This window comes from Pteronotus mesoamericanus, unplaced genomic scaffold, assembly GCF_021234165.1.
Source record: "Pteronotus mesoamericanus isolate MK-2021 breed Mesoamerican mustached bat unplaced genomic scaffold, CSHL_Meso_final contig_116, whole genome shotgun sequence".
Lineage (NCBI taxonomy): Eukaryota > Metazoa > Chordata > Mammalia > Chiroptera > Mormoopidae > Pteronotus > Pteronotus mesoamericanus.
In genome coordinates this window covers 43,905,528-43,927,999 of record NW_026555027.1, presented here as the reverse complement: position 1 = coordinate 43,927,999, position 22,472 = coordinate 43,905,528, and the positions used below count along the sequence as shown (strand labels likewise).

The window sequence follows — 22,472 nt, the reverse complement described above, 5'->3', positions numbered from 1 at the left end:
GTGCTCAGGCCAGCATCCACTGAGGCACACCAGCCAGGACTAAAATCTTTTTTTAAAAAGTCAGAGATGAGAGAACCTCCTTACAAATTGTGGGAATTTAATGAGATGATGTTTTTAAAGTGCTTATTACAGGTATAAACAAAATAGTGACTCAGTAAAGGAAAGCTTATTATTATTTTGACTTTTTTGCAAATATGGAGTTTCTACATCACAGTGGCCAGCTGGTCAACACCCTAAGTTGGCCTGAGAAATCAGATGGCAAGGACAAGGCTTTATGCTACCAAGCCTCTCCTCACTCATTACGCTCTCTGACATTACAAATCTCATCCTCTGTGCAACACCCAAACTTCACGTCATTTCTTAATATTTCTTTGGGTTCTGGAATTTGCTAAGTCCATGTATTCCTTTTTAAAATATTAAAGCTGAATTGATCCTCAGACACCATCTCATCCAAACCAGTTATTTTACAGACTGCTAAGGATGCTGAGGCCTAAAAAGGGGATGAGCCATGCCTAGGGTCACACATTTAGGGGTAGCAGAGCTGGAGCCAGAACCTGGTTTCCAGATGTGATTGCCCTGCTCTTTCTGGTACATTTTGCTATCCCTCCTAGAAGCTCCAAGAGGCTCAAGCCATGCCGACGCTTGGTCTTAAAGAGTTCCCAAGGCCTCTTGCTCCCTTCTGAGGAGCTCACATTCTTTTGGTGGACAACCAGCATTTCCAAGTTACTTGACAGGGCCCCAAATGTAGCTCTTTATGGGGACAGCCTGGTGTTGGAGCAAGATACAAACCGTGGGACACATGCTAAGGCCATCACTCAGGGACCAGGGCCCCAGCACCAATCACTGGCAAAACTTCATTCTCACCCTTCCAAACTCACCAAGCCCACTCCCACCTTGGGGAACACTTTTAAAATGAATTGAAACTGGGCTCTTTCCACTGTTTTGCTCTAGTTCTCATTTTACAAATGAAGAAACTGAGGCTCATAGAGGTTAAGGAACAGGTTTCAGTTCATACAACTATCAGAGCTTCAATTTCGATCCAGGCCTCTTTGACTTCAGTGACATGGTTAGGGTTTTATCTGTAAAATGGAAACTGGAGGTTTTATAAAACATGTTGCTATGAGGATTAGATGCACTCATGAAGGTGAAAGTGCCAATAGAAGAGTCACTTGAGGGAAGGAACTATCTCATTCGTCTTTGCATCACCAGTGCCTGGCACATTGTTGGCAATCAATGCATTTTTTAAAATATGTCCATGAATGTGTAAACTAATAAATGAATGAATAAAGAAATGAGCCGCCTAGCAGAGGTGCCTGGAACACAAGAAGCTTTCAATAAAGGCTGCTTTCCCTCCTTCACTCTGGAGGGTGTCAGCCATAGCTGCATTCTCTGTGCCTGGCACCTGGTAGGCCTTGATGAGTGTATGTAGGTGAGGTGAGTGACTCTCAGGCGCACTGAGCCTTGGAGGGCATGGGGAAATGCATGTCTTTTCGGCCACAAGCAGAGGCCGGTGCTCTGAGCTCCTGGGAATGGCGTGCTACCTTGGCCATGGCTTCCCTCCATTGAAGGGTGAGGGCCACCCATCTTTCAAGTTGACCCTGGGCCAGCAGTCACCCAGACTCAGTGGCCGGCCCATCTGCATGCATCGGGAGAGGGCCATGGCAAATCCTTCCAGCTGCAGAACAGCTGGCAATGGGGATATGGCCACCAGTGGGCAGAGGATGTACTCCGCCCAGTCAGACCCAGCTTCATTCCATTCCTCCATCCTGTCTCTCTTTCTCTGTCTTCTTGGGGTTTTAAATCTCAGTCCCGCGTTTCTAGTGAGTGAGTTAATGAGTGTCTACAAGAGTACTTGGCATACAGTAGGTGCTCAACAAGTATTGTTGGAATGAGCAAATGAATAAATGAAAACAGGACTGAAGGAAGAGACAGGCTGACTGATGTGTGTCTATTTATTGGCAAAGGGTCCTACAGGGCCAAGACCACACCTTCCCCACCCTCTTCCCTGTAAAAATAAACTCTGTCCTTCCCTCTCCCTATTCTATCTGCTTTCCTGCTTATTCCAGAGAGAGTCAATACCCCCACCCCAAGAGCTGTGCCTCAAGACACAGGAACTAGCATCCCCTATGCATACACATTTCCACTCTGAGCCCAGGGAAACTGGGAGGCAACAGCAAGGTTTGTAAGGGCCCTCAGGCCTCCACTAAGAGCTGAGCACAGTCCGTCTGTCAGTGAGGGCTGGCGGCGGTATGAAAAGCAGCAGTATGAGGAGCATGAGGCGGAGGGAGCCCCTGAGGGTGGTGCTGAAAGGAACCGAGTGCACTCCCAAGGGAGAACTGTGTGAGCCTCCAGAGGAGCACAGAAGGCACACCACCCAGGCCCTGCATTGTCAGAGTACGGCAGGCACAGCCGACCCCATGGCCACCGAGCCAAGTAAGCTTCGGGCTAGAAAGGCTGACTCCTTTCGTGGAGCTGGTACCCCCGGCCCAGGCCTCCTTTTAGGCAAGGTGACATGGAAGGATGTCACAGTGAATGATGGGAGCTCTGCTGGAGGCAGGGGCACCCCCACAGCAGAGGCACAATGTGGTGGTTGAGCAGGGACTGGGACTCATGTCACCTGTGGCGTGGAGAGGCTGGACCCAGTCTAGCCGGCATTTGCCTTTTCCAAACCCCAGAGCAAACAGCCTAGCTGGGCGAGCTGCCCCAGGCCCTAGCAACAGCTGGCCATTTCTCCCCGGACCCAGGTCTACCACACTTCACACAGCTGCCCTGGGTTCATGGGGGAGCCGACAGGGCAGCCGAAGTGCCTCAGGAAGTCTCGGGAGTTGGAGAGAGTGCCCAGCACGCGGAAACGGGCAGGGCTGTGGGGGTCGGTCACCAGCCCCTCGTGAGAGCTCTCGGGTGTGCGGACCGAGCACCACACCTGTGGGTCAGGACAGACATGGGGACATGTGGTGTCTAATGCGAGCAGGGTCACAGGCTGGACTGCAGCAGAGACATCCCAGAGACACGAACCATCAGCAGCCTTGTCCCTCAGCTCAGGCAGCCCCAGGGACACAGGCAAGGGCCCAGTCAGCATCTGAGCCCCAACTCTCTGCTATCAGCACTGCAGGAGGGGACTGCACCCTCCCTCCCAAATTCTTCGAAGGCCTTTCAAAGCTGCTCTGGAAATAGGGCTGCCCAGGATCCACGTATCTGAGGGGGAAAGCCCACCGCCCAGGAGCTGCCTGCTGTAGTGTCAAGTACTTAGAAGAGACCCTGCGTGAGTCACACTCTACCACTTACTTTATTCCTGGGTAGCCCTGGATGAGCCACTTTGTCCCTGAGCTTTAGTTTCCTCCTCCACAGTCACCTCACAGCAATATGGTGAGGATCAACCCTGCTCCCCACCCACTCCCTCTGAAACCGGGCAGCCCTGCCCTTTGAGATCGGCAAAAGCCTCCTGAAGGCTTTTCTTCCTCAGGCTTCCTCTCGTTGCTTTGGCGAGCCCAAGCCCAGCGGCTCTGGGTATAAGGCCTCCCCAGACCACTTTCCGCACACCAACTTTGGCCCCACTTCCCAGTCCCTTTCCTTCACTCCTCAGACTTCTAATGACACACCCGGGAGGGAGTGGGAGAGGAGCAGACCCCAGGCCTCCCAGGAGGGCAATACCTGGGCAAATCCCACAAAGAAGAGCTGGTGGTTGGTGAGCCCCACAGCTGGCAGCTGCTGCTCTTCCCCGTGCGTCCTCAGCCACGCTTTGTAAGCCTGGGGTTGGGCACAGGAGCGGTGAGTCCACCACGGCCTACCCACCACCTCCACCCAGCACTCTTCCCCCCCGGGGCCAGAGGACCTCAGCCACTGGAGGGCTGGCTAGGCCACTCACATTGTAGGCAGCCTTAAGCCCTCCATTGTCTGCAATGTTCTCTCCCAGCGTCTGGCGACCATTGAGTTTCTCCCCATTGACCCGGTACTGGCTGTACTGCTCCTCCATGCAGGCCGTGTGATTCCGGAAGGCTGCCAGTGACTCATTCTGCCACCATGGCCGCAGGTTCCCTTCCTTGTCATACTCACGCCCTGAGGAGAATGAACCTTTGCACCCCACTGAGGCTAAAGCACAACCCTTGGGGTCAGGAGCTCCCCCAACCAGGGTCCCGCTGGTCTGCTCCCAATATCCCGAGGCCTTGCAGGAGCCACTGGGAATTCTAGGCTGGAGGGAACAACGTCGTGGGCCTCTACCTTGGTCATCAAAGGCATGTGTCAACTCGTGGCCCATCACCACGCCGATGCCACCAAAGTTCAGGGCCCTGGTGGGTAAGGAATGCTGAGTGAAGACATGGTAGGGGGACTTTTGGGTCCCACCTCCAGCCCTGTTCCCAGCCCACCCATAGGTCCAGGCTCCAACTCCCAGCCCCTCCTGCCTCAGACACACTTGGGGTGGTTGCGGGCATAGAAGGGAGCCTGCAGGATGCCGGCAGGGAAGACGATTTCATTCTTGGTCGGAAGGTAGTAGGCATTCACTGTCTGGGGGGTCATGCTCCATCTGAGGGAGGGAGGGGGAGAGGCTTAGTCTCTTGACTCTCCTGATGCTCCTCCTAGCCCAGCGGCCTTGACCTACCTCCTTCAAGGACCTTGGACCACTGGCTTGGGATCAGCCTTGCCCACCCGCCCTCCAAACCCTGGAAACCTCCCCTGCCTCTCGCTGCCCCAAATGTCTGCAGCCCTCCACTCTCACTGGTCCCGGCTGGGAGGCTTTCGGAGCTGGTCAGCCATCACTTTAGCAGAGAAGTTGTACAAATTCAACATGTTCTGGAAGAAGGAGTCTTCAGAGACTTCATACTATGGTGGGAAGTAGAAAGCAAGCAAGAGAATATGTTGGAGAAGGTAATAGTCCCAGTTTCGCTACTAAATAGCACCCCTCTGAGCCTCAGGTTTCTCAACTGTAAAAGAGGAGTAAAATATCTAGTGAATGATAATCACCAACACACACTTGAAGAGCACTTACAAAGCAGGTTCTCTCTCTCTCTCTCTCTCTCTTTTTTAATATTGCCTCCTTTTATTCTCACAACAACCCTATGAGATAGGTACTAAGAAAACCCCATTTTACAGATGCAGAAACTGAGGCTCAGAGAAGTTATATAACTTGCCCAAGGTTACACAGTTAGGTAGAGGTAGAAACAGGGTTTGACTCAGGTTTGATTGCAAATTCCTGCTGGTTAACATCCACTCTACTAACATCTGATATGCTCCCTTGCACAGAGCTAGCGCTTGAGCATATGCAGCAGGCTGCCTACATTGCCTCTAAAAGAAACCAACAAGCACCTCCTCCCCTCCTAGTGCTTGAGGTCCTATTAATGAACCCAGAGAATAGTGTCCCCCTCAATGGGGATGAAGTTCAAAACTGGTGAGCAGAGGTACTCACCCCATCATAAACATCATCCAGCTCTTTAGGCTCCAGGATGAAGTCCGGGAAACCGATCATATCATAGATGGCGTCTGCCTAAACAGACCATGTTAAGGATTTCCCTCCCGTGTCCAAAAAAAGCTGTATCCTCCACCCCCACCTCAAGATGGCGCCCCAACCCTGCCCACAGCTCACTTTCTCCTTGGCTGCCTGGCGGGTCTTTTCATCCATCCAAACCAACTGTCCCAGGGCCTCCTCAAAGGCAGTTCGGATCTCGCTAATCATCCCCTCTGCCTGGGAGGGAAGGGGCACAAGTCTGCCTTCCACTCACATTAATCCTTTATCCCCTGTCCACCCCATTGTCCCATCCCTGTTGTTCCAGGGACATGTGAGGGTGCCCAAATTCTTGAATTAAGGCTGAGCATCTGGGGAGGATGAGAAGGAAACAAGATTTGTGAAGGTACTGGGATTGTGAGTGGCTTTTTTTCTAATTAATCAAAAATTTTAATTGACAATTTAATTGAATTAGTATTATAATTTAATATGGTGCATTGATTTTTATCTGATTACAAAGGAAAGGCATTAATAGCAGAAAATTTGGAAAACTGAGAATAACTGAAGGAAACAATAGACCACTTATAATCCCTCACTCAGAGACAACTTCATTTATCATTTGACTATTTAGTATCTTACCCTGCCTGGAGATAGATATAGATAAAGATACATGTAATGGAATTATATTGTGTCTCATATATATTATGGTTACTTACTTTTTTTCACTTAAACAGATATCATCAGTTTTAAGGCTGCCTCACAGTTCATCCTAACCACAGCTTATTTTTCCATTCCCCTATGATTAGACATTTAAGCTGTTTTCATTCTCTCCTATTATAAACAACACTTCCATAAACATTCTTGTAGATAATACTTTAGGCACATTCATTACCACTTCCAAATAAGTAAATATTGTTTTTCTAATTAAACAGGTAACATAAACTCATTGCAAAAAATTTGGAAAATGCAGAGAACTTTAAAGGGCAAAAGAATCTGTCATAATCCCCACACCCAAAGTAATCACTATTTATTTGTTAGTAAATTTCCTTCCAGTCTTTTTTTCCTATATGTACTCACAAATATGAACAGCGAATTTTAACTAAAACAAGGGATAGTGTTGGAAGAACCTTGAAGACTCACAATTTCCTTGCTTTGCCGGTCAAATGTGGCCTTGACAAAAAGGGAGCCCAAAGCGAAGCCAAGAGCGTCATCTGTGTTGGAGATGCAGGTCTGCCACCTTGGCACGCAGGACTGTAAGGGACAAAGAGCCAGGCCTCCCAGAGAGAGCTCTGCCCTCCAGGCGAGGGCCTTTCTCTGCCTCTGGGGCCAGCGCCTCTCAGGTCTGCACAGCGGAGGCCCTGGTTTGGTGTGCCATCGCTCCCTCAGTCTCCAAGGACAAAAAGGGGCACCACCACAAAGCGCGCCAGCCTCAGGAGAGAGGCCTCAGGAGGAACAGGTGTGCTGCCCACTCTGTTCCTGGCACTCTCCTTCTCTTAAGTTCCTAAGAGGCCCACTGGGGTCCAGACATTTCTTTGCTCAGCTCCACATCCCAGTCTGTGCCCCATGCCAGAAATCTTCCAGTCACCAGCTTCCTCTATCGCCCTACCCCCACAATCAATGTATCACCAGTTTCTACAAATTCTACCTCATAATTGTCTCTCCCATCACCTGTTGCCACTTCCCTGACCTATACCACTATCATCTTGTGCCTGAAGGTTCCAGTGTTCTCCTAACTGGACACTCCAACTCCGTTCTCACCCCCTCCCCTCCATCTTCCATGTAGCTGCCAGAAAGATGACCTAATACATAAATCTCACTGGGTTACCCCTCTCCTTAAAACCATCCCATGGTGCCCCATCCCCGGAAGAATTAATGCCAGACTTCCTAACACGACGCTCAGGTCCCTTCATGGATTGCCCCAGGCCCGCCTCACCGCCCTCAGCCTCTCAGGTGCCCTGTTCTCAAGCTCATACCAGAACACATGCAAACCCACCATGCTCCCTCTGGCCTCTGGGGATTTGCACATCCTGTTCCTTCTGCCTGGACTGCCCTTCCCTTGTTTTCTTGGTGAACTCATTCTTCAAATGTCACCTCTTCAGAGAAGCCTTTCCTGATGTCCCCATCCCCCCAGGTAGAATGTGCTGGCCCCACCTCTGTCCTACAACACGAAGAAGGTCTTTCACTCAGAGTGAGCTCTCATCACCCCTAAATATAATATGTTCATTTACATGTCTACTTTCCCCACTTAACAGGGTATCTTGAAACTAAGGACTGCATTTCTGTACTCATCCTCATCACTATCTTCATGAAAGCCAAGTGCTGCTTATGCACTAGGTAGGTGCTTCACTTAATTAACTCAGTTAGTCTTCATAACAACCCTGCAATATAGTCCTGTTTTACAGACCAGAAAATGGGGATTCAAAGAGGCTAGGTGACATGCATGACCAAGGTCCATAGGCTGCTAAATGGAGGCGTGAGGGGGTTAACCCAAGTGAGCTTGATTCCTAGCCCTGAGATCTATACTACACCATGAGGCAACTGGTGCCTGACACACAGTAGGTGTGATGCATCGTCTAAACCGCACCACAAAGGGAAGGCAGAGAAAGAGAGCCCACCTTTTTGGTGCCATAGAGGGTCTCCAGCAGTTTCTCTTGCGCAGACTCAAAGCGTCGGTCCAGGCTTGAGGATGTCTTCTGCACCAGGTTCCAGATCAGGTAATTGTTCAGGACGCTAGCATCCGGACCAGAACATAAAGGGCAGGTCGGTTAGCATGTCCACCCAAACCAGCTCCATGAACGTGCAGGCAGCAGGAATCCTGAGAGGCATCTGTGGGAGCTGTCCCAGAATCCCTCTCTCTCCCCCTGGGACCACATGCCTGCCTATAGAAGTCAGGTTGGAGCGGGGATGCAGATCACAAGTAAACAAACCCCCAGAAGCCCTGGCTAGGGGAGTAGCCCGCAGACATTGTGTTTTAATGTTTGGAATGTCCAGGGCCTTGTCAAAGCCTTCTGCATCTGGCTGTGCCATTTCCCTAGGCTTATTTCCTGCCTGGGACCTGCACAGAGTCCTGAGCCCCGTCCCCCATACCTTGGCTCCGTTTGGTTGATGAGCTCTGACACCTGCTGCAAATAATCTGTCCCATACACCACCACAGGCTCAGAGTCACTCAACTCCAGCGGTGACAGCAGGAAAGACAGGAACTCCAGCCAGTCCATGGAAGGCGCCAGGGCCTGGGAGCAAAAATAAAAATCTCAAGCCTCCCTGCTTGCCCACCTGTCTTTCAGCAGGCCCTTCGCCCATTGATATGTTAGAGCCTAGCTTCCCGTTGTCAAGGTAACAATTACTAGTTGCTTTATGGCCCCTTCCTTCAATAAACCCTCTTCCAGACCTGAGTGCCCCTCAATCTGGGAGCCCAGACATCACTTATACAAGGAAAACCCCCAACGTGATATTCAGCTGGGGCACAGACATTCACAGATTTTCATAACAGTTAATAATACACCATTCCTCTGACACCACCCAGCATCCCCACGTACCTGGCCTCTCCTCCAGAACCCCCTCACCCAACCTCTCTGTAATCCAACAACTAAAGGGTTGATGCCTGACACAGTAAGGGCCCTATAGGAGATGCTTCCATATCTTTTCTGATTATTTTGTGACTATCTTGTACAAGTTGTTACAGGTTTTTTACTTAATCTCTCTATGCATGCCCAGGCAACATAAAAGGTAGCCTAAAATGGACACCACTTTTCTTTCCAGGAGAGCAACTATGCAGCTCAGAAAAGCAAGGAAATGAAAAAAGAGGAATTGTTGCCCTGGCTGGTGTGGATCAGTGGACTGGGCACCAGCCTGTAAATCAAAACATCGCTGGTTCAATCCCCCACCGGGGCACATGGCTGGGTTGCAGGTCAGGTCCCCAGGGGGCGTGCAAGAGGCACCCCGGTCAATGTATCTCTCAAACGTGAATGTTTCTCTCTCTCCCTTCCCAGCTCTCTAAAAATAAATATATATAAAATCTTTTTAAAAAGAATTACTGCCCTGATCTCTCCCCTTACCCCCCCATACCTTCCTGTCTCTCTAAAAGCAATGGGAAAAAAAATATCCTCAGGTGAGAATTAAAAACTTAAAAGAAAAGAAAAGAAAAGAAAAAAGGATTGACCGCCTCAGGAAGATGACCTGAAGCCGGAAGAAAAGCTGAGCAGTCTCTGCCAGGGGCAGGCCCCTCCCGGCTCTTTCTCTTCCCCACTGGCCCCACCTGCAGCTCTGCGATGCTCATCTTGTGATAGATCTTCTCCTCATCCCGCCGCTGGTCCTGGGGCACTGTGATGTTGGCCAGTTGTATCTCTAGCTCTAGCACCTGCCGCATCTGCTCCCGCGTGGAGGCTGGCTGTCCGCCCAGCAGAATTCCCAGCTCTTCCATGTAGTCCAGGTAGGCAGTAAGCACCTGTCAAAACCCCAGGTCATCCTCAGAGCCCAGCAACGATTTCTTCCCAAGGCTGAGAAGGTCTGTTCCAGCCACCACTTCTGCTTACCATTTCTTTGGCAGACTCAGCACTGCTTAGCACTGTCTCCCTGGGGCCCTCCTCCTAGGGGCCACTCCTCACCCTCAGTCGGGAGCCCTACCCTGAACTCCTATAATCGCCAAAGGCCATCTCCTCTTCCACTCTACTGAGAAGTTTTAGATCCCTTAATATCCATTTTCTATACTTCAGATTTTCTCACTTTCCCCACCTCTCATTTTCCTTGCTGCTGCTGTCAAAAGAAAAGGCTTGGGTATCAATCTCAGTCATCCCAGCTCCTAAGGGGGATGGTTAGTTCAACCAGAGATCTTGACCCTCACGCTGCCCACCTGAGTTACCCCTTCCTCTCCCTACCTCCTTACCTTCAGCTTGACTTTTGATACTTTCCTGAATCTTTCTTTACTCCTAAGTTGTTTTTTAAATCCTCACCCAAGGATATGCTTATTGATTTTAGAGAGAAAAAGGAAGGGAAAGAGAGGGAGAGAGAAATCAATGTGAGAAAGAAACACTGATTAGTTGCCTCCTGTATGTGCCCCGACGGGGGACCAAATCCGAAACCTAGGCATGTGCCCCGACCGGGAATCAAGCAGACAACCCTTTGCTTTGCCGGATGACGCTCAACCAACTGAGCCATGCCAACCAGGGCTACTCCTGTTTTTATCCTTTCTGAACCTTTTGTGCTGCAGCTTCCCTCAGAGGCTGGCACAGGAGACTCCCTGTCCATGACAACCAGCAGCATGCTAAGAGCCTTTCTCCTGCTTTTTCCCAAGTCTCGGACCAGGTGGCTTTCTCTCGCATTCTCAAAATTCTCTCCTCCTCTGACTCAGGTGATGTCAAAACCACACATCTGTTCCCACCACTCCCTACATTTGAGTTTTTATTTCTTTTGGGATAAATGCTAAACTTAATCCACAATGTTCATGTACAATAGGAGTCTATATACCTCTAAAAGGGCCCCTCGCTCTTCCTGCTCTTCTCTCTAGTCCATCAGTGGGCCAAGCTCTTTGCCCCCTCAGAGCCTGCGCATAGACTAGCCGTTCCCTTTGACTAGAACCCTCTCCCTCACTGAAGTCTACTGTGACCCTAAGACTAGGTGGCTGCCAGTTCCACTCACTCTCAGAATGCCGTGCTTCTCCTCTGTAACAGTCCCAGTAACTGTAAGCAGGATATACTGAGTGATTTCTGCCTTCTCCCCTACTTAGAGGGCAGTAGCAATGCCTTGCTCATCACAGGCCTAGAAGAGGATCTGGCTGCAGAATGCTCTGTGTTTGAGAATGAATGAAAGAAAGATAAACAACTCTCCTGGGTGTCCAACTCCATAGCAGCCTCCTTTTATGGCTCTTTTTCTCCAGCTCTCCTCAAAAAAAGAAGGATTTCTGCCCTGATGGAGTGCTGGCCTGCAAACTGAAAGGTGGCCAGTTCAATGCCCAGTCAGGGCACACGCCTGGGATGAGGGCCAGGTCCCCACTTAGGGGCATGTGAGAGGCAACCAATCAATGTATCTCTTGCACATCGATGTTTCTCTCCTTCTTTCTTCCTCCCTTTCCCTCTCTCTAAAAATAAATAAATAAAATCTTAAAAAAATAAAAAACAAAGGATTTCTTTCTCCCCCTTTCTCTCATTTCTCCTAAAGCCTTTGTCTCGGTTTCTAAGGAGATGCCCTTAAGCCCACAGCTCCCTCCAGGCTCGTCCTCCCTCCAGGACTACACCCAGCTTTCACAGCTGCCTGCTGACCTCTCCCTAGAGATGGTGCCCAAGTCCCTCAAACTCGCGTGTCTAAATTTAGCAGCTCGCACTCCCTGAGTGTCTGCCACACGGAGGAGCATAAGCCTGCATCCTGCCCCCATCCCCAAATGCCATATGAGGTACTTGATATGATCCCACTTTACAGATGGAGGAATGGCCTCCAAGAGCTTGATCAACTTGCACCAAGCTGCGGAGCCGGGACTGGAATCAAGGTCTGAGTCCAAAGTCTGCCCGTTTCCTGTGACATCATATTGTTTCTTCTGCCCTAACGCGTCCTAGGCTGGTTCTCCTACAAGCAGCCTTGATTTTCTAAGGACCCCACCACTCTGCCATTATTCAGGTTGATAGCCTCAACTCGCTTCACCTCTTCCTCCTTCCACTCCCCTCTTCTAACATCCAATCACCAACAATTCATGATTCAGACTTAATGCCTCTTGCATCTTCCCCTTCTTAACATTCCCTCTGCCACTTCTCCCATTTGGATCCTTACAGACTCAGAGCTTGAAGTACTCTCCAGTTATATCTACTTATATCCACTATGACATAAGTAGATAAGTTAAGTAGATAAGATATCTACTTACCTGATCCCTCTCTTATATCTACTCTTCACACCCCAGCCCAGCTGCTTCCCAAAGCGCGGTTCACTGGTCACCGGCTCCCTGCTCTGGCGCATGCAATGGCCGACACAGACACTCCTCCGCGTGCCACTGCAGGTCCTTTCCATAACCAGACTCTATCCACCTTCCCAGCCTCTCCACTGCTTTGAGCTTTACATTTTGCCAAAGTGCACCCCTTCCCATGGTCCAAACATACCTTAGCTTTTCCTTCTTCAACACTTGTTTAAACTCTTCTCTTTACCCGGCATGCCATCGCCCACCCCTAGATATTTTACAGGGCCTGGCTCAAATGTAATCTCATTAGAAAACCTTCCCTGGCTACCCGAGTCTCTCCTGAGTCCCAGGGGCCCTCTTTGAGTCTTATTCTCAGATATCTAGGTCCATGAGCCCATCCACCCTGAAAGTTTCTAGTGAGTGCGAAATGTCCCTCTCAGAATTTCCCCACTGCACTGGCACACAGTAGGGGCCTATAAAGTGATTTCCTGGGAGAAGAGCAAGGAAGGAAGGAAGGAGGGAAGGGAGGGAAGGAAGGAAAGGAGAATGAAGGGAGAAAGGTGACAGGACAGGCTCACCTTAGTTCTTCACCCTGACTCTAGGCAAAGTAAATAGGGATCAGCCCAGCTCAACAGGAGGTAAAGGTAGGGATTCTGAGGATGCTCCTTACTTTTTCATTGGCTGTCCTATTTAGGTAATAATCTCGAGAGGGTAGGAAGAGCCCAGACTGGTCCACCTGCAATAGCAAGGTAAAGGATTAAGCCCATCCCCTCCCCCCGCCCAAACCTGGACTCTTGGACAGGGGGCCACCCCAGCCTGTGAGTCATAGAGGCGGCGAGTCTGGGCTCAACAAATAGTCCACAAGTCCCTCCCCACCTTTCCCCAGCCCTGTACCTGTATGACATTGCTGTTGGAACTCTTGGAGTCAGCACTGATGTAGACGGTGAAAAAGGGGGTGGCCCTGTAGGTCCCTGCTACTGCCTTCAGCACCTCCATGAAATTGTCCTGGTCCCAGGGCCCCGTAACATTCCAGCCACCGATCTGAGTAGAAACCATAGTGGAACCTATGACACATGGGCCCCCCAAGCTTCCGGGGGCCACGTCTTCTTCCAAGTCCTGTCCTGCTCTCCCCACCCGCAGCCAGCCCAGGGGCTCTACTTTTTCAATGAGATCTCGCAGCGGCTGAGCTCCCAGCTCCTCAATGCGCTCCACCTTTAGGCAGGATAGGTAGAAGCGTTGTGTCTTCCACTCAGCTTCACTGCTGGAATTGAAGGTGGCGTTTTCTGTGGAGTAGAGTACAGGTCTAGGTGGCAACTAGGCTGACTGCTGAGAGGGTTCCTGGGCCCTTACTTGGTCCTTCTTCTTGCTTTCTGAACAAGGGGCATTCCTCAGTGTAGACCCAGGAAGACTGACTAAGACAGCCAAGTGTGGCTTCTTCCTCTGCCCTGTCCATAAAGACCCTCTGAGATCTCGAAGCACAAAAGTCTCCCCGGTGCCCATCACACCCCACCTCAGCAGCCTCACAAACAGAATGCAAATAGGAGTCTCTCCATTACCCTTACACGTTTGCCTCCCTCAAACCCACCTTCACCTCTCAGGCGCCCCTTGCTCTCTAAAACCCTTACCCCAGGGGTGTTCCCAGTCACCCAGTTATTTATTTATTCGTGGACTTTTACTAAGTACCTACTAAGCGCCAAGCCTTATGCTAGGCATGTGGTAGGTACCTGGCACAAGCCTCCCTGACAGGCTCACTCACCAAGCAGGTGCTTCAGTATGGCCTGGTTCTGGTCCCAGAGACTATTGAATGTGTTCCAGCGAGAACGCCCGACCGGCAGGGGGTTCCTCCGAATCCAGCCTCCACAGGAGAATTGGTAAAAGTCCTCGCAGGGGCTCACCCCACGGTCAAGGGTCTCCAGGATTTTTCCAGCCACGCGAATGCAGGCCTCTGTGAGGCAGGTGCTGTGGGACGGGTCTGTGGCGGGGAACACGGCTAAGGGTGACGGCTGTCAGTCAGTTTGGGAAAGGCAAATGCTTTGAGAGGGGCCGTGACAGCAGGAAGGGTGGGAGGAGAGAAAAAAGCCGGGGAAAGGTGGCCCCAACCAGAGAGTATCTTAGAGGCCCTTCAGCCTCCAGAGTCCCCACAGCTAGGAGTGCTGGTGGCAGGTGTGACCCCACCTACCTCTGCGGTACTGGACCCCTAGGGCCACAAAGCTGCCCAGAAGCAGTGCAGCCAGCAGTAGAGAGACACCTGCCAAGACCAGCTCCAGCTGGGTGTGCAAGCCTAAGAGGCGTCTTCTCCTCTTCTGGAATCCCACCTGGAGAACACAGGGTGAGAGAGAGCTAGCAAGCTGCAGGAGAGGGGTAGGGGGATCCAAGATCACAGAAGTCCTCCCAGAGGGTGAAAGGCACAGGCAGTTTCCAAAACCATGGAGCAAAGATGCTACTGGGGTTCGCTCTAGGCACAGGGGCACGGAGGCAGGCCGAGTTGAGTCCTGAGCCTGTTTTATGCAACGTCATGGCTTAGTCCTAGGGCATAAGCCAGAGTTGGAGCGGAGGTGGGGGCAGGTGACCCTCCAGGGCAGCCAAAAGCTGCAGGGCTGGGGCCTGGAGAGGAAGGGAGAACCCCCTTGCCCACCTCCACAGCGTCCGGGGAGGCCCCGCCCTCTACGGGGGTCTCCGGTGCGTCTTCATCCCGCAGCGTGGCCCGTTTGTACTCCACCATCTGCCAGACAGTTGGGGCGCCAACCCAGGTCAGGCAGTTTGGGCTGCTTGCCCACGGCCCAGCCTCAGTGCCCCAGTGCCCCTCCCGGCCGGGCCCCCTCCCGCCTGCAGCAAGGCCCCTTCCTTCTGACCCGGCTCTGCGGTCCGGCGTCCCTCCGACCCCCGCCCCTCAAGGACGCACCCCCGGTTCCTCGAGCCCGGAGCCTCTGCCAGACGCCGCCTACTCGTCAGCTCTCCCCTCCCCGGGGGCCTCTGCCCAGGACCTCGGAGCCCCCACTCACGTTACCGCCGCCGCCCAGCTCCTGCAGCGCGACGTTCATGGTGGAGTCGGGACAGGCAGCACCTTAGGGCTCCCAGCGGCTGGCCCTGGCCCAGGCCGCGGCCTCGGCCCCTGGTCCGGCCCGGCCGCCGCCCGCCATCACAGCCGCTGCGCAGCCCCTCGCTCGGCCGCCGCCGCCCCCGCCTGCCGGGGCCCCCCGCCCCCTGCGGCGCCGCGCCTGGAGGTGGGGACCGTGGGGGAGGGGGAGGAGCGCCCTGGGCGCCCAGACCTCAGTTCCCCGGAGCCCGCCGCCCGCCCCGCTGAGCTGCGCGAACCTGCCACCTCAGCGGTTGCAGCCGCGGGGGACCCCGCTTCTCTGAAGGGTCAACTCCCCATCTCCGCAGCACCCTTTCGCAAGCCACCCATACTTTGACCGAGGCCCAAACCTTGCTGCTATTTCTCGGCCCAGTTACCCAAATTGCAGGCCGTCCCCACCCCCTTTAAACACCTTTGAGAAATTATACTCTGTTGAAGAACATCTTCCCGAGCAGTGAGCACAGCCCCTCTTGAGCCAGCAGGGTGATGACCCACATACAGGCTGTTCACACGGTATCTACACAGAAAGCACATAGACTCAAAGTATACAGGCAAGCACCCAGACCAGTCCACAGTCCATATACACACAAGATGCTCACCGAATATACACACTGCCTACTCACACACAATGTGTATATGCACAAGGTTCCCAGCCCAACACATGTCACACACGTATACAACACACACACACATAGCCCACGCTCTGACTCTGCTCTCCCATGTTGCTCCAAGATTGCACTTTTACTCTCCAAGATGACTGTTGTCATCCGATCATCTCACAAAGGGAGGGTTGCAGATGGTGACAAACTGGCAGGGAAAAAAACAGCCATCCACAGATATATTTAAAGAAAAGACGTGTTAACACTTCTAACTTGAGGAAAGCAAACCATTTTATTTGGGAGGTTTACAAGAAGAAGAAGAAAAAAAACCCGAGCAATATTTCACTGAAAAGCAATAATGTGACATCTATGCATTTGCCATCTGCCTTCCATATTGTCATTCCTTAATCAGGCGTGGTGGTGTTGCAGTCTGCTACACTGGAGAGTTACTAGTGTTTTCTTTTACATTTTTTTTTAAAGTGCCTCATGCTCCACCTTCCTCAATGCAATGCATGAATTTGACCTGAGAAAGCTTGGAGTGGTGGCAAATCCATAACCCACTTCTTGACTCTTACCTCAGTTTTTAAACATTTTGTTGCAAATGGTTCTCACATGGAATGCTCCTGTGGCTGAGAAAAGGTGGATGATGAATGAATCAGGCTGAGAAATGTTGGACTGCTTTCTTTGGCATTTTCCACCCCAAAATTGCATATTCTCAAACAGGAAGCCAGTACAGCATCATAGTTAGGATGAAAGATTCTGGGTTCAGACTGAATTTCCTCATTTGTACAATTGAAATAAGAATAGTACCTCTTAGGACAGTGTCTGACACATAATGGCATTCAGTATGTCAGCTGCTGTTAGCGTTGTTATTAAAAGTCTATAGGTAGAAATGAGAATTGAAAGGCTGGAGATAGGCTGTTCTGCTTCCCAGATCGTAGAGAAGGCAGATGAGTTCTGGGTTAGTGGGGCTCCCTGAGCAAGGAGCTTTCACATCCAGCAAACTGGGGTCTGCAGCAGCAAGGTCTTGGCATGGCCATTTGGGACAAGTCTCTGGAGTTGTTCATGCTCTTTCTGATGACAACGTGGCACCACAGCACTTACTTCTTCCCCATCTCCCCCAAGCCTGGGTGCAGCAGGGTTGGTCTCCCCCTACGGGGAATTCCACTGAGACATGACCATGTGAGTGTAACCAAAGCTACTATATAAGGACTTCCTGGCAACAGGCTCATAAAAAATAGTCCCGTGGCTGCTGCAATGCCATACTGGAAATAGCAAGCTTATACAGCAGTTTCACATGTGCCAGTCACTGTTCTAGGTGCTTTACATCTACGTACGTATTTATCCTCATAGTGCTTTATGAAACCACTATGCAGATGAAGAAAAGTGAGGCATGAAGAGGCTAAGAGTCACACAGTAACTAGCAGAGAGTGGAGATTCACACCCAAGCGTTCTGGCTCCTTTCTGGAGAACAGTTTGGTGATATGAATGAAAAGAGTATACTTCCTCCCAAGAGTAGTTGCTTGTCATCTGCCACGTCCTCTCTGGAAGACTAAGGGGACACATGTCAATTTTCAAGGCAGACAGACCTGGACTCAAATCTGGGCTCAATTCTTTATCAGCTCTATGTTCTTGTTCAAGTTACTTGAAAGCTCTGACTCTCAGTTTTCTTCATCTGTAAAATGGAAATAATCATCTGTATCTCAGAGAGTTACTGCGAGAAATACAGCCACATATGAACTACCCTGTACCTCCTTTTACAGTGTTCTCAGTTTCACTAAGCTTGGCCTAAATGGACAGGTCCTTTCCATGCCTCTTTCTTGACCCAAATCATTTATTAGGCTCATAACTATTCCTGGCTACCTGGTAAGTACTTATGTACGTAAGAGGCTTGGAGGTTGCTCTATTCTATAATTCTACTTTCTTTCCTCTGTGTTTATGTTCTTTGACCCTGTTTTATTCTCTCATTCTATTATTTTCTCTCTCTTTTCTGCTCTTCTTTCCTAAAGGAGTGATCTTTTCTTTTCTCTACGTTGATTGTAAATTGAGAGGAAATGGACAATGGATTATGTGTTAAACTTACAAGGATAATGCAGTCATGAAGATAAGAAACATTCATGTTCAGTGTTAACAAAGATGAGGAATATCATCACTTTCATATATTGCTGGTGGCTTATAAATTGATGTAAGCTTTTTGGCAACATGAATCAGTAAGTATAAATGTACACATTCTTTCACCCAGAAAGTCTAATTCTAGGAAAGTGTTCCAGGAAATAGTCATTATCCACAGGATGTCTATATCAACTAGCTTTTGCTACCTAACAAACTTACCCAAATTTTGTGGATTAAAATAGCAAACATTTATTATTTCTCTGTGCAGTGAAATAATAACTTTCTCTGTTGATTGGGTGGTTCCTCAGGTCTGGGTCAGCTCAGCAGGAGCTGAGTGATCTAGTGGAATGTCCCCATTTACATGTTTGGGCCTCACCTGGGATGACTGGGCTCTGTCTCTGAGTGGCCTCACCTTCTCCAGTCAGCTAGCCCAGGCTTTCTCACATGAGAGTCTCAAAATTCCAGCAACAAAAAAATGGGGTAAAGCCCAGTACATGAATATTTTTCAAGTCTCTGCTTGCATCACATTTGCTAATGTCCCTATTGGGCAAAGCAAGTTCGAGAGTCAAGCCCAGATGCAAGGTTGGAGAAATAGGTGCTACTTTTTGATTGGAGGAAGTAGAAAATATATGGGCCATTTTTTCCCCCTACAACATTTGTTCATCACAGCACTATCTATGATAACAAAAAAATAAAAGATAAAAAATAAAACACAGAGGGGAAATTCAACATCTAAGAGTAGAGGACTTGTATAATATTGAACATCCATACGATTGTAATACAATGAAATACAATGCAACATTTACAAATGATGGAAAAGAAGAGTTAATGCTATAGAGAAATGTTGTCTATATAGTTAAATGGGGGAGATAAGAGGTGGCAAAATCTCACTTCTGTTTAGCAAAAAGCTTTTATAAAAGCTTAAAAAAAGAAACTGGAAGTATATGCAACAAAATGTTAATATGACTATATCTAATGATGAGACTACTTTTAACTTCTTTATGCTTTCTTGTATAATAATAGCTAACAGTTCTATTGTCCAGCACTTACCTAAGCACTTTATGTATGTTAACTCATTTAATCCTCACAATGACTCAACATACAGATTCTATCAGTATCACTGTCCGTGATTCACAGAAGAACCTAAAACACAGAGAAACTTAATAACATACCCAAAGTTACCCATCAGGTAGAAAGCAGATCCTCAGTTTGAATCTCAACTCCATGCTCTTATCTACTAGTCTCCTTTCTAAGTGAACTGATTTATCTGAGGTCAGAGTGTGATGTTTGGTAAATGGACTATATCTTTGTAAACTTTTTTTCAATCATCAAAACTTTTTTATTGTACATGTACTATATTCCAGAAGGATATAGAATAAAAGATGAAATTCATTCTGCTGAGATCCCAGTACCATCACTCTCAGAGGTAACCATTATTATTTTGGTGTGTTTCCTTCCAGACCTTTCTTTTACATGTATTTACATACCTCAACACATACTGTGTATGTGTATGTATGTGGTTATATATGCATCTGTATGTGTATATACGTTTTTTACATATATGAAATTATACTCTATGCTTGTTAGGTGGTGGCATTTTGGGAGGCCTTGGCGATCTTACCATGTCAATTCATTCAAATCTGCCTCCTTCTTTTGTTGTGATTTGTCAGCCTCTGCTAAATAGAATGAGTCCCAGAAATATCCTTATGGTATGGGCTTTCTTTGAGTGAACAGGGGGAGCAAAGGGCCCCCAGAGAAAAGTTAGAGGAAGGTGAAATATGGTCATGAGAGACAAGATTACCCAGAAATATTTGTAACAGGTTGTATTTGTTTCCTAAGACTGCTGGAATAAAGTACCACAAACTGGGTGGCTTAAAACAATGTAAACTCATTCTCACAGTTCTGGAGGTGAGAAGTCCAAAACCAAGGTATCAGCAGGGCCACATTCCCTCAGAAGTCTCTAGAGAAGAATCTTTCCTGGCCTCTTCCATCTTCTAGTGGCTCCCAACAATCTTTAGTGTTTTTTGGCTTGCAGCTGTATCATTCCTTTCTCTGCTTCCCCACCTGGCCTTCTTCCCTTGTGTGCATGTCTTTGTGCATCTCTCCTCTTCTCGTAGAGATAGCAGTGATTGAATTTAGGTCCCATTCAAACCCAGTATGACACCTTCCTAATTTAAGAATTTCATCTGCAAAGACCCTATTTCCAAATAAGGTCACATTCTGAGTTCTAAGTGGACATGAATTTTAGGGGGAACCTCATTCAACCTACTACACATGCCTACAGTTTACACTTGAATAAAAATGCCATTAATATTCAAACATCAGCTCTGGCTGGTGTGGCTCAGTGGATTGAGTGCCGGCCTGCAAACCAGGGGGTTGCCTGTGTGGTTCCCAGTCAGGGCATGCGCCTGGGTTGCAACAGAGTCCTCAGTGGGTGGCAGGCGAGGCGCAGCCATGCATTGCTGTTTCTCTCCCTCTCTTTCTCCCTCCCTTCCCTTCTCTCTAAAAATAAATAAATAAAAACTTTTAAAAATATTCAAACATTGAAAGGTATGTTATTCTGTTTAGAACATATGGATCGAGTCCACTTGGTTTTGAAGGACTTTCAGTTGAGAAATTCAAAACACAGTCACAAAATGCTACACAAATTTTACTTCGTTTTAGTTGTGGGAATGAATTTTTGTCTCATGGGCAAGGATGCAGAACCTCAGAATTTTTAAAAAATCCTCACCTGAGGATATGTTTATTGATATTAGAGAGAGAAAGAAGGGGAAGGAAGAGAGAGGGATTGATGTGAGAAACATCGATAGACTGACTCCCCTATGTGCCTTAACCTGGAATCAGAACTGCAACCTAGTTATGTGCCCTGACTGGGGATCAAATCCACAACCTTTGGTGCATGGGACAAGGCTCCAACCAACTGAACTACCCAGCCAGAGCTAGAACATCAGAATTTTAAATAGAGGATCCCAATTTAAAGAACTCCTCCCACATTTTTACCACATAATGTATGCTTATATATTGTTATGTCCTTACAAGTTTGCATTTAGGTCTTTTGCTTTAATCATGAGCGAGCATGCATAGCAGGGACAGGAATCAGGATATTTAAGAAGAAGCTAACCGGTTCTGGCAGGGTTGTTCAATTGGTGTATCATTCCAATACACCAAGGTTGCAGGTTCAATCCCCAGTCATAGCACATACAAGAACCAACCAATGAATGCATAAACAAGTGGAACAAAAAATTGATGTTTCTCTTTCTCTTTAAAAAAAAAAAAAACTAACCAAATGAATTCCAAGTTAAATCGTTACTCCTCCAATATCCTTCATTCTGGGGAGTGAAAAGAGAATCGTTTCGATTCCCCACCCACTGCTGTCATCTCTTCCTTGGAAAGAAATCGTATGGCTCCTTTAGCACTTTAAGTGAGGGGCAGCTCATTACCTCCTGAGACAGCCCACTTCACCTCAGGACAATTTCATCTCCAAAGCTTTCCTTAAGGTTCTATCATCTCTATGCTTCAAACCAGAACGTGAAGGCACAGAAAAGTGTACATATTATTTAAATGAATGAGGAAAGATTGGAGGGATATGTGTATTCAAAGGTTTTGTATGATTTTCCATATTTTCCTAAAATTTTACTATAACTATGAGGCTTTCAGTTCAAGGTCACAGAGAAAGCAGCAGAACCAGCCACTGGAACCCATTGCTAGACAACCTGCAGTGGTGGTGGAATTTCTGGACTCTTTCCTAGTGATCCTGAGCTCCAGCCCCTATTGTCCTTCGAAGTCTTCAGGCACCTCTCTCTCTATTTGGGCTTCTATCTCCAGCTTCTGCCCTTACCTCAGAGACTAGGACACAGCAGAGGAGGGCTTGGATAGGGATGGGCCCCCAGATCTGGGGCCTTAAGTAAGGCTTGCACAGAGGCATCCTCTGGCAACCCCTGCCCCCCATTCTTGGTCCCTGAGGGCAGCCACCGTTGCATTCGACTCTGTGTTCCAGGGACTAACACTTGGTGAGTTGTTGGAGGAAGGACACCCAGCACCAGGCTGCCTCACAAGCTGCGTGATTTAGGGGGATGGGTGTTGGGGGGGGAGGGTAAAAAGCTTCAGTGACCGTGGAGACCCCCTCTGCCTCAATTGTGCGCTGAACTTTACGATGTACTGAACATAGGGAATGATTACTTCCCTTATCAGTGCTGTCATCACTGTGGGCGAGCGTGAGACACCCCTCTCTTCCAAGGCCAGTGATTGCGACAGAGCCCCTGAGCGCTAGCGAGCAGGTGACGCCGAGCTGACGGCCTGTCCGGGAGCCGGGTGAGATGAGGGTGTATTCTCGTTGGTGCGGTGAGGATTGTCACGTGACCCCCTTCAATG

General features: G+C 49.0%; 1 protein-coding gene across 3 annotated transcripts in view; it reads right to left on the bottom strand.

Annotated features, from left to right (window-relative positions):
* Positions 1 to 1,971: 1,971 nt before the first annotated feature.
* Positions 1,972 to 22,472, bottom strand: part of ECE2 (endothelin converting enzyme 2) — a 30,730-nt gene continuing 10,229 nt past the window's right edge. The window contains exons 1-19 of one of the 3 annotated variants that reach the window (XM_054581255.1): positions 15,217 to 15,354; positions 14,950 to 15,036; positions 14,494 to 14,629; positions 14,071 to 14,286; positions 13,473 to 13,597; positions 13,209 to 13,355; positions 12,985 to 13,050; positions 9,693 to 9,881; positions 8,525 to 8,667; positions 8,053 to 8,167; positions 6,578 to 6,688; positions 5,579 to 5,677; positions 5,402 to 5,479; positions 4,715 to 4,818; positions 4,412 to 4,522; positions 4,219 to 4,286; positions 3,866 to 4,056; positions 3,652 to 3,747; positions 1,972 to 2,923 (exon numbers count right to left, since the gene is read on the bottom strand). In XM_054581255.1, coding sequence (XP_054437230.1) covers positions 2,747 to 2,923; positions 3,652 to 3,747; positions 3,866 to 4,056; positions 4,219 to 4,286; positions 4,412 to 4,522; positions 4,715 to 4,818; positions 5,402 to 5,479; positions 5,579 to 5,677; positions 6,578 to 6,688; positions 8,053 to 8,167; positions 8,525 to 8,667; positions 9,693 to 9,881; positions 12,985 to 13,050; positions 13,209 to 13,355; positions 13,473 to 13,597; positions 14,071 to 14,286; positions 14,494 to 14,629; positions 14,950 to 15,036 — 2,259 coding nt within the window. In that variant the 5' untranslated portion in view covers positions 15,217 to 15,354 and the 3' untranslated portion in view covers positions 1,972 to 2,746. Of the gene's footprint in view, positions 2,924 to 3,651; positions 3,748 to 3,865; positions 4,057 to 4,218; positions 4,287 to 4,411; positions 4,523 to 4,714; positions 4,819 to 5,401; positions 5,480 to 5,578; positions 5,678 to 6,577; positions 6,689 to 8,052; positions 8,168 to 8,524; positions 8,668 to 9,692; positions 9,882 to 12,984; positions 13,051 to 13,208; positions 13,356 to 13,472; positions 13,598 to 14,070; positions 14,287 to 14,493; positions 14,630 to 14,949; positions 15,037 to 15,216; positions 15,360 to 22,472 lie in introns of those variants that run through there. The other 2 variants (XM_054581286.1, XM_054581266.1) reach the window with 2 other exon arrangements.